Source organism: Nestor notabilis, unplaced genomic scaffold (genome assembly GCF_000696875.1).
Source record: "Nestor notabilis isolate BGI_N333 unplaced genomic scaffold, ASM69687v1 scaffold29136, whole genome shotgun sequence".
Lineage (NCBI taxonomy): Eukaryota > Metazoa > Chordata > Aves > Psittaciformes > Psittacidae > Nestor > Nestor notabilis.
Genome location: NW_009933787.1, coordinates 34488 through 43050, shown reverse-complemented (window position 1 = coordinate 43050; position 8563 = coordinate 34488). Strand labels below are relative to the sequence as shown.

Sequence of the window (8563 nt, the reverse complement as noted above, 5' to 3'; positions counted from 1 at the left end):
GTTGTTCCCTTTCCTCTGTGCATGGGGGGGGGAGGTTGGAACTAGATGATCTTTAAAGTCACTTCCAACCCAAATGATTCTACGGAACCTTGGAAAACAAATTCTCTAGTAGCCTCAGACTCACTGAAACACAACTTTGCTGAAGTATCAGCAATGAGTTAACAGACTTGAAGTATTTCCATGCATCGTTATTTAAAGATGAAATTGCATAGAAATAGTTTAATTTAAGCAGAATATCACAGAGTGTTCTTAGCATGCACACTGTTCTGTCCTTTGTTTTTGTCTGTATGATGCTCTGTTGTGTTTCTGTGAGCTCTAATGGGTCTATGTAATTTTATGATGTTGAAATGCAAACATAAATATGCAAAATATCAACATGGGCTACTATGCACCTCAGGCTTAGCAAAGATTTGTCATTTAGGAATTAACAGATAGCTGAGTAATTGTGCTATTTGCAGAAATGTTGTGTAAAAGCTGGTGAGTTGGAATCTGCAGGACAGCTGTTATTGTTTGCTTCTAGCTTTAAATTTCCTGTGTATGGCACACTTTAATAATTGCTTCTAATGACATGCATATGAATCTAATTCTTTGATGTGACATTTTTGCTTATGCTTTAAAAACACTTGCACTGAGAGGCTTAACTAAAAGTATATGACTTTCTCTAGAGCCTAAAACCAGAACAAAGGTATATGCACTGAAACCACTAAAGCCCATATCCCTCAACAGCTTTCTCTCGTTATCAATTTATGAGTCAGCCCTTGCCTCTGTAGTGGTTTAAGCCCACAGTCTCACAGGGAAAACTGGTACAACTCCCTATCCACTGCCCATCTGCCTGTTTTCATGCTGTGAGCAAGAATTTAATCTTTTTGAGATGTCTTCCTTTCCACAGTGCTGGAGATAAGGATCTAAATACTAGGAAAGAGGCAATCGAAATGCTGGTTTCAAAGCTGAAGGCAAAAACTCTAGCATACTATTAACATGGAAGTAGGAAGCAGACAATAAGCTGGTAAAGAGGTGAGACAATAACCTAAACAAACAAACAAGTAAATAAGGCCTTGATCAGGGCAAAAAAGCACCTAATAAAACCAGAAGAGACCTTTGCTCTTGTCTATTGGCTTTGACAAAGTGCTTCCACTCTACAAGTAAGTCTTAAAAACACCTGTTTTCCAGAAGACGGCTCTTCGCCCTCAAGGTGGCAGAAGAGTGCAAAGCAACTTGAAAATGGAAAAGAAATCCCAGCTGTTTTTCAACACAGTAGGTACAGATCATACCAGATAATCAGTTTAAACTTGTTATTTTTAGAATCATAAAATCAAAGAACGGTTTGGGTTGGAAGGGACCTTAAAGATCATCTGGTTCCGCTCCCCACTGCCATGGGCAGGGACACTTTCCACTGGACCAGTTTGCTCAAAGCCCCATCCCAACCTGGTCTTGAACACTGCCAGGGATGGGGCAGCCACAGCTTCTCTGGGCAAGATCATGCTATCATAAATTTCAGAGCTTCAGATAGTAAAAAGTACAAGATAGTACTGCATACCTAAAATTACAGAAGTCCATTTAACAGAGGTGGTTGCAGCAGACTGACAGATGAGTTAAGGACAGCATGTTAAAAAACATTCGGTTCATTAGCAAGCTCTTAATCAGATGATTTGCATCTGCTGTTTCTGATTCATAGAACCTGGCAGCTAAAAGACTGAATTATTATTGTCTTTTCTATTCTGAGTGAGACTGCAGTTTGTTGTCAGGAGCTTTCCTGGTTTGGATGGGTGTCCTTCTGATAAGCTTGTACGTTTTTAGGATGAGTTGTAATACCGATCCCTTGGTCAGCAGGTCAGAAGATTCGGATAGTAACCATGACAGTGAATTCAGGAAAAAAAAAAAAACAAACTAGCAAAACTCTTCAGGGTCCGGTAATGAGTGTCTGAGCCAATAGGTGGTGCACTACGCTTGTGGAGAACTGCTTTTGCTGGTCCCCCACGGGTCCTAAGGTTGCGCGTTCTAGAAAACGTGTTTCATTTCACGCACCCAACTAGTTTCAGTAGCTTGAAAGCAGTAAGAGAAAATAAAATATGTGTTTTTAAGATGGCGCTGGTAATTATTGGAGTGAATTACATGTATTTCAAATGCTTATGTTCAGAATGGCATTCCGATGTTGCATTTGCTTTGATCCTTGTATTTGGCTTAGTAAGAACCATCATTTCACGAGTAGTTGGAGAGCACACTCAAGCATGGAATCATGTTTAGGAAATTTTGCTCATGTAATACCTGTAGTCAGTCACCTATCTTCCAGGAAAGGACAAATTTCTTCCAGCCCAAGAATACAGACATGCAGTCATTTCTGTGGAAGATGTTTGTTTATGCACCATATATTGCTTTATTTGAGCTTGCTATTATCTCAATGTTTGAAGCTCCTTCCAGGTTTCTTCTTGTTCTGAATGCAAACTTTAGTCTCTTTAAACCTATTGTTTAAACTAATTTATACTAATTTAAACTGGTTGAGTTACTGCTGATAAATATCTGGTCATAATTAAATTCTCCAGAGATAATCCTTACAGGAGGCAGACAACTTCCAAGAATGCTTACGCCGACTTTACCTGAAATTTATTCAACATTTTGTACTCCTGAAATTAGATGGTATGAAGGATCCCTGCCCTGTCTGCTATTCATCTCACTTATTTTCAGCTAAGATCCTGGAGAGAAAAGATGGTTTCTTAAATATTGTACATAACATAAGCAAAATACTTGATTGTGCAGTAAGTTCTGATGTGCCTCAAACCTGCAGGCCACACTGAGTATCTTCTTGGTGCTAATAAGGCTAGGAGTTGTGAGGTAGGTGATACGTATTTTTTCTGGCTTAATTTCCAAATGAGTCCAATTCTGTGGTGAAGTTGTGGAAACAGAGAGGAATTTGGGTGTTACCAATGGCCTGGAAAGGAAGCATTCTCTGCCTAGCAGAACATGCTGTGGAACAGATCACAGAGAGCAAAGGAGAAATCAGAAGATGACAAGAGAGCATTTGCCCTTTGTAGTTTCCTTTCTAAAATTCAGGTGTTACTTTAACTGTGTTTTATTTTTTCATTCCCAAGCAGCAATAGTGCACCTCCCAGTCCTAGCAATAACATTCATACATCCTAGTGGATGGCACAGTCTGAGTGTAATTTTATATTTTCAGTCATATAGGAACTTCCTGGCTTGTAAATAATCTACATGAGAAAATAAACGTTTAACATCTTAAAGCATTATTTTCTTCTTAGAACATCAAAAATTATGTTTTGAAATACTAAGACAATGATCAAAATATTAACACTTTAAGAATTGCCATGGTCCAATATATAAATACAGGTATTTACCTGCAGTATATTCTACTCACTTCAAAAATGGGCTATATTTTATCATGGCAATTCCCCTTTTACTAATTCAGCACATAGCTGTAGGCACAGAGCAACTACACTTAGGGCCATGTTTTGATATTTGCCCCTTTTTCCTTATACAGTTCATTGAAAGTATGAATGAAAATCTTTCTTTGGAAACAGTTTTTAATGCTTATACCTTCATGCACCATTTGGAGCTGCCTTCAGACTCTCAGCTGCAAACCCTTGAGGTAACCTTTGGAGTGGTGCTTTCTTCAGGTTACAGGGAACTCCTGCATATTTTCCTCATGCTTCCCTTTGGGGGATCCTGCTGACTAAGCCTGTCTCACCTCTCCCCTTACCTGCTTTTGCTGTTGACTTCATGGTTCTCTGTATGTTCTCCAAGGACCTTCATTGATTCCAAAAACATGGCTGTTGGAACTGCAGTTCGTTCAGGGGTTTCAGAAAAGCACTGTGTGATAGCAGTCTCTTAAAAGGCCTCAGATTAAGAACAGTCTTTCCTTCTCATGGTGTTTTTGTGGTAGTAAATTATTAAGGTTAGCAACAGCTGTTAGTTCTGTGTCTCATACAGAACTGAATGAACTGCAAGGGCCTAACAAATCCTGATCTTCCTGACAGGACAACTAAATTTAGAGATTCCTTGCATAGACTTCTGCAAACCATTTTGAGAGCACACAGGCACAGTTCTGCTGACTACAGCACAACATCAGCCAGCACAGCTCTCTCAACAGCCAGCAGCTTCCTGTCTTCAAAGACAGAAGCTTCATTTTCTTTCTGCCTTTAAGTGAGATGATCCTTCTTTCAGCCATTAATCCTGTTTAGCATTTTGAAAAAAGGAAGGGATTATATCTGCTCCTGAACTTCTAATACTACAAGGCACAGAGTTACTGAGTTCTTTGACGTCTCAAAAGGTGCTGTTGGAACAAAGAGTCAAGTAGACAATCACACCCTTAGGACAGTTGTAGGCAGCCTTCGAATGCTCTAAGCAAATGCTTTACAACAATGGGTCAAGGTAGCTGCACTTATGCAAATGTATTGTAAATTCTAGGTATGAATATCTGCCAATGCATCTAAGCAAGTAACTTAAATCATTAAATAGTTTCCTTTGGAACACTGGACATGCTTTATTTTTTTTTTTTTCACAATTTATTTAAACATCTCACATATACAAAATACATTTTCTTTCTTTTCTTGAGAAATGATGATTTTTTTTTTTAACCCATTGTAGGAGATGGAAATGAGATTCAAAAATGGGAACACCTGATTTTGGAAAAAGAGGACAAAGCAAGGAAAAATTATCCACATGCTTAAGCTGTGGGTGAGACAGGACATTCGAAGTTTTGAGACAGACTTCAAAGAAACAGAGAAGTGATACTTCAAATGCTATTAGCACCATCAAAGTTCAAGTATTGGAAAGATAGTCTGTAATAATGCAATTAGCACCACTGTATTTTGAGTGGAACTGAAAGTACCTCAGAGCATATGGAGAAGCACCTACAGAAGATGTGGGTCACACTTGATTTAGTGTATAAGGTAGCTTAAACCTTTGGGAGTCATGGTTTTAAACTTCCTCTGTGGAAGATATTCAAAGGCCACAAGTGGTGCAAACTTTCATGATTTTTTTATTTTGGTTTTTTTTTTCTTTACAAAGGTTGACATTTCCCAAAGCAAGGTGTTAAATCTTGAAAGACTTCCAAGTCCTCTTGGGGCTGTATTAAATCTCATTGCACAATGCTCCAATCAATTCTTCTCCTTCTCTTTCGCCCAGAGTTTAAGCAAGTAGATGAACAGAAGAAATGGAAGGAGTCAGCTTTCATTATAAAAAGGAATGACAAGAGAATAATTTGGGAGAGGCTTTAAGTTAATTTTAGTTCATTCATTTGAAACAGACTGGGCCAATGTCCAAACCGAATTCTTGATCAGCGCCGCCAATATCCAAAGGTGCAATGTCAAGGATGGGCAAGCGGGATGGCTTATTTGTTCTGTATTCAATGATTGTTTTGCCCCATTGGTTGTTCTTTCTCTGCAAGAGAAGATTCATTGCAATTATTATTGTACTGTTCATAGTATTGAGAATTGCTTCACCAGAATGGATAATTTCCGAAATAATTTTATACTAATTTTGCTGCTGTTGTTTGCAAATTAGATACCCATATCCAAGTATTTAGAGTGCTGATACAGAGAAAACGTTTACTTTAATCTTCTGAAGTCATATGTGTGATGGTCTACATGAACTACCCTATTATTCACTGGTGTTAAATCCTCAGAAAACCCTGCCTGAGTTTTTCAAGACTTAAAGATCCTGCCCCTCTTACAACTTGTGCATTGTTTTCTTATCAATCTTCAGCTTAAACAGAATTTGGGTCTAGTCCCCCTGAAAAGCTTTTTTTTTTTTTTTTTGCCACACTGCACAGTACGAGGCAGAATTTGTTTGTACTCCAGTCCTTCCCACTTGTTAAAGATCTGGCATAGCTGGTTTTGTGGGCTATTTATCTTCACTGGGTAAAAATTTGCTGGTCTGACTGATGCTCTAATTCTGAATCAAAGCCCAACTCTGTCCCTAATCATGTGCTTAAACATGGGCAATCCATGGTTTCTACATTACTTACAGAGCAGCCATCCTCAAGAACACTGAAAGTGAATCTGCTGTTGCCTTCAGCTCGTAGTTCAACATCGTTGGATCCCTGCAGTATGACAGCCTTTTTAAGGTTGCCAGTTTCTTCATCCATATAAGCAATGCTGTTCTTGCAGTGGTAGGTGATGTTCTGGGAGGCATGGTTGGCCAGCAGACGCATGAAGGCAAGTTGGGTGGCCATATCCTTTGAGGTCACTCCTTCATCATTGTATTCAAACTGAAAAACAGAAAGGAACACAGTCAGTGGTACTGCTGGGGAAAGGTGGATGTCTGTAGTGGAACTATGTGATATTTGCTCTAGGAATATTAAAAAAAAAAAAAAAAAATCATATAAGTCTGCAATTGCTTGTCTATTGCAACTCCAGAGCTAAAGAGCATCAAATAAAACTAGTAGGAGTAGGCTGAAAACTGGACATGAGTAAATGTAGTTACATTGTAGAACTCTGGTCCAAGATAGGGTGTTAACAGTTTGTGTGGATTCAAAGATAAGACCAGACAAGTTCAAGATGTACAGAAGCAATGCCTGTCTCAAGAAAAACCCGAGTTTTTTATTTTAGTCAAATAGAATAGTGTCTGTGGATATTACAAAAGTTTACTTCATTCTTACATTCTTATATAGTATCTACTTAAAGCCACTTTAAGAAACAGGGCGCTAGACTGTTTTGACCCAGTGAGATCAATCTTATGTTCTTCTATTAAAGATCTTGGACACTGTGATTGCAATTCAATTTAAGAATTACGTAATTACTCTTTAGTGTAAAGAAGTGATTTAGTTGCAACTGGCAGTTTTGTCTAATTTATCTAATGTGCAAGTAAACATATTTCTTGTTTTGAATTACACTGGCAATTCTGAATGTTGCAGTGGCATACACTCCGGATCTGTGATGTGTAATATAAATATCTTTATACTACACATTTATATGTGTATTATTACACATATAAATAATATACACTAATATATATACACTATACACTAATATAAATATTACACATATTCATATTAGTGTCATACATAAAAAAAGCTCAATCAAAAGAATAAGCAAAGATTTTTTTCTTACTTTTTCAGGCAGTTTCTGCATTGTCTTTATACTAATGTACCACATTCCAGTCCAGGCTTCCCTTAGCAATAACCATTAGTTATGCTGAATTGATCATTTGCAAAATAAAATTGATCATTTTATTTCCAAGAAAAAAATAGATACTGAGAAATCTTCTTAGCAAACTGTGATCCAAACCAGAACTGAAGCTCTGTTCCCTTGGGATAAAAGGTAGTTCCCTTTATCACATTTCCCCTCTAAGAGCTTAATTTATATGTTTTCTTTCTGAGAGTCAGTGAATTGGGAATTCATCAGACAGCACTCTAGGGAACAATCATCCTTCCATCCACTACTTACCTGGCTGCCACCATTGATAGTTTCACCAAACCATACGTGCTTCTTGTCCTTGGGATTCTTGTTGATGTACCAGTTCTTGGCAGGAATATTGTCAGGGTTGGCATGGATGCAAGTCTCACCAGTGGCAAAGTCACAGTATGCTCTAATGGCATCTGCAGAGCAGCCTTGGTTAGGATCAATCCAGTAGAAGCCTGCCATGGAGGAAAGAAATGTAAACAATAGTTTGCTCAGCTTAATGTCTGCATTCAGTTTATATTCATTTGTTTGCTATAGGAACTCAGAGAGGTCACAAATATCACAACTAGGTACAATATTAAGGTGATAACTGGGATAAATGCATATATTAGATTGTTAATGTATAAGAAACTGTATTTGAAAGCTCAGGTTAAAAAATTTTGTATTATTTTGAAAAAATACTGCAATAATCATGCAACAATAGCTATAAAGAGCTTTTCAGAGATCTATTTTCAGTGGAGGCAAAGAAAACTTCTTCATGGGTCATTTAGTCTTTTCACTGGGTGGCCAAGGATACCATTCATCAAAGAGAGCTAGTGAGCTGGAAGGACTCCCTGAGCCAGAAGGGGCAAACATCTGGCACTAACATACCGCTGCTCCATTCTGGGTGGCTGAGCCTTAGGTCACGGCAGGTGCGAGCTGGGTTCTTTCTGGAGCCTTCTGGGGTCAGCAAAGTCTCAATTTGATTGTTCAGTGTTTTCAGAGTGGCATCAACTTCATAATCCTTGGGTCTGAGAGCAGGCTGATCAGCCCGGTAGTATTCTGCATCATAGCCAACCTCATATCCACCACCATTGGGACCAGGAGGACCAGGGGGACCAGGGGGACCAGGAGGACCCTAAAGGTTTTCAAAAGCAAAAGCCAAGAAGCATTCTTTAGACATATGTTTCTTTCAGTGAAATGCTTCCACACCTGAACAGCCCTGCTTAACTCCTAGCACTGTCAGCTCTAAACTGAGGCAGCACATACGGACTTGCCCCGTGGTGACTACAGTGGGCTCAAGAAGTGGAAGATGCACAGTGTAGGACTGCAACATTTTATTTGTGTATTTGCTTTCTGGCCATAAGGAATGAACAAGGACTTCAGGTTTAAGTGTATTAGGGAAATGTTTAATGTTAAAAAACAACAGACATTTGGAACTTCTTTTT

The 8563-nt window shown here is 38.6% G+C and overlaps 1 protein-coding gene across 1 annotated transcript in view; it reads right to left on the bottom strand.

Annotated features, from left to right (window-relative positions):
* Nucleotides 1-4475: 4475 nt before the first annotated feature.
* The window catches only part of COL1A2 (collagen, type I, alpha 2), a gene marked incomplete at its 5' end in the record, with an annotated part of 37350 nt that continues 33262 nt past the window's right edge, over nt 4476-8563 (bottom strand). Inside the window, 4 exons of the mRNA XM_010017041.1 lie at nt 4476-5394; nt 5981-6223; nt 7401-7591; nt 8007-8253. Of these exons, the coding sequence (XP_010015343.1) occupies nt 5248-5394; nt 5981-6223; nt 7401-7591; nt 8007-8253 (828 nt within the window). The remainder of the gene's footprint in view (nt 5395-5980; nt 6224-7400; nt 7592-8006; nt 8254-8563) is intronic.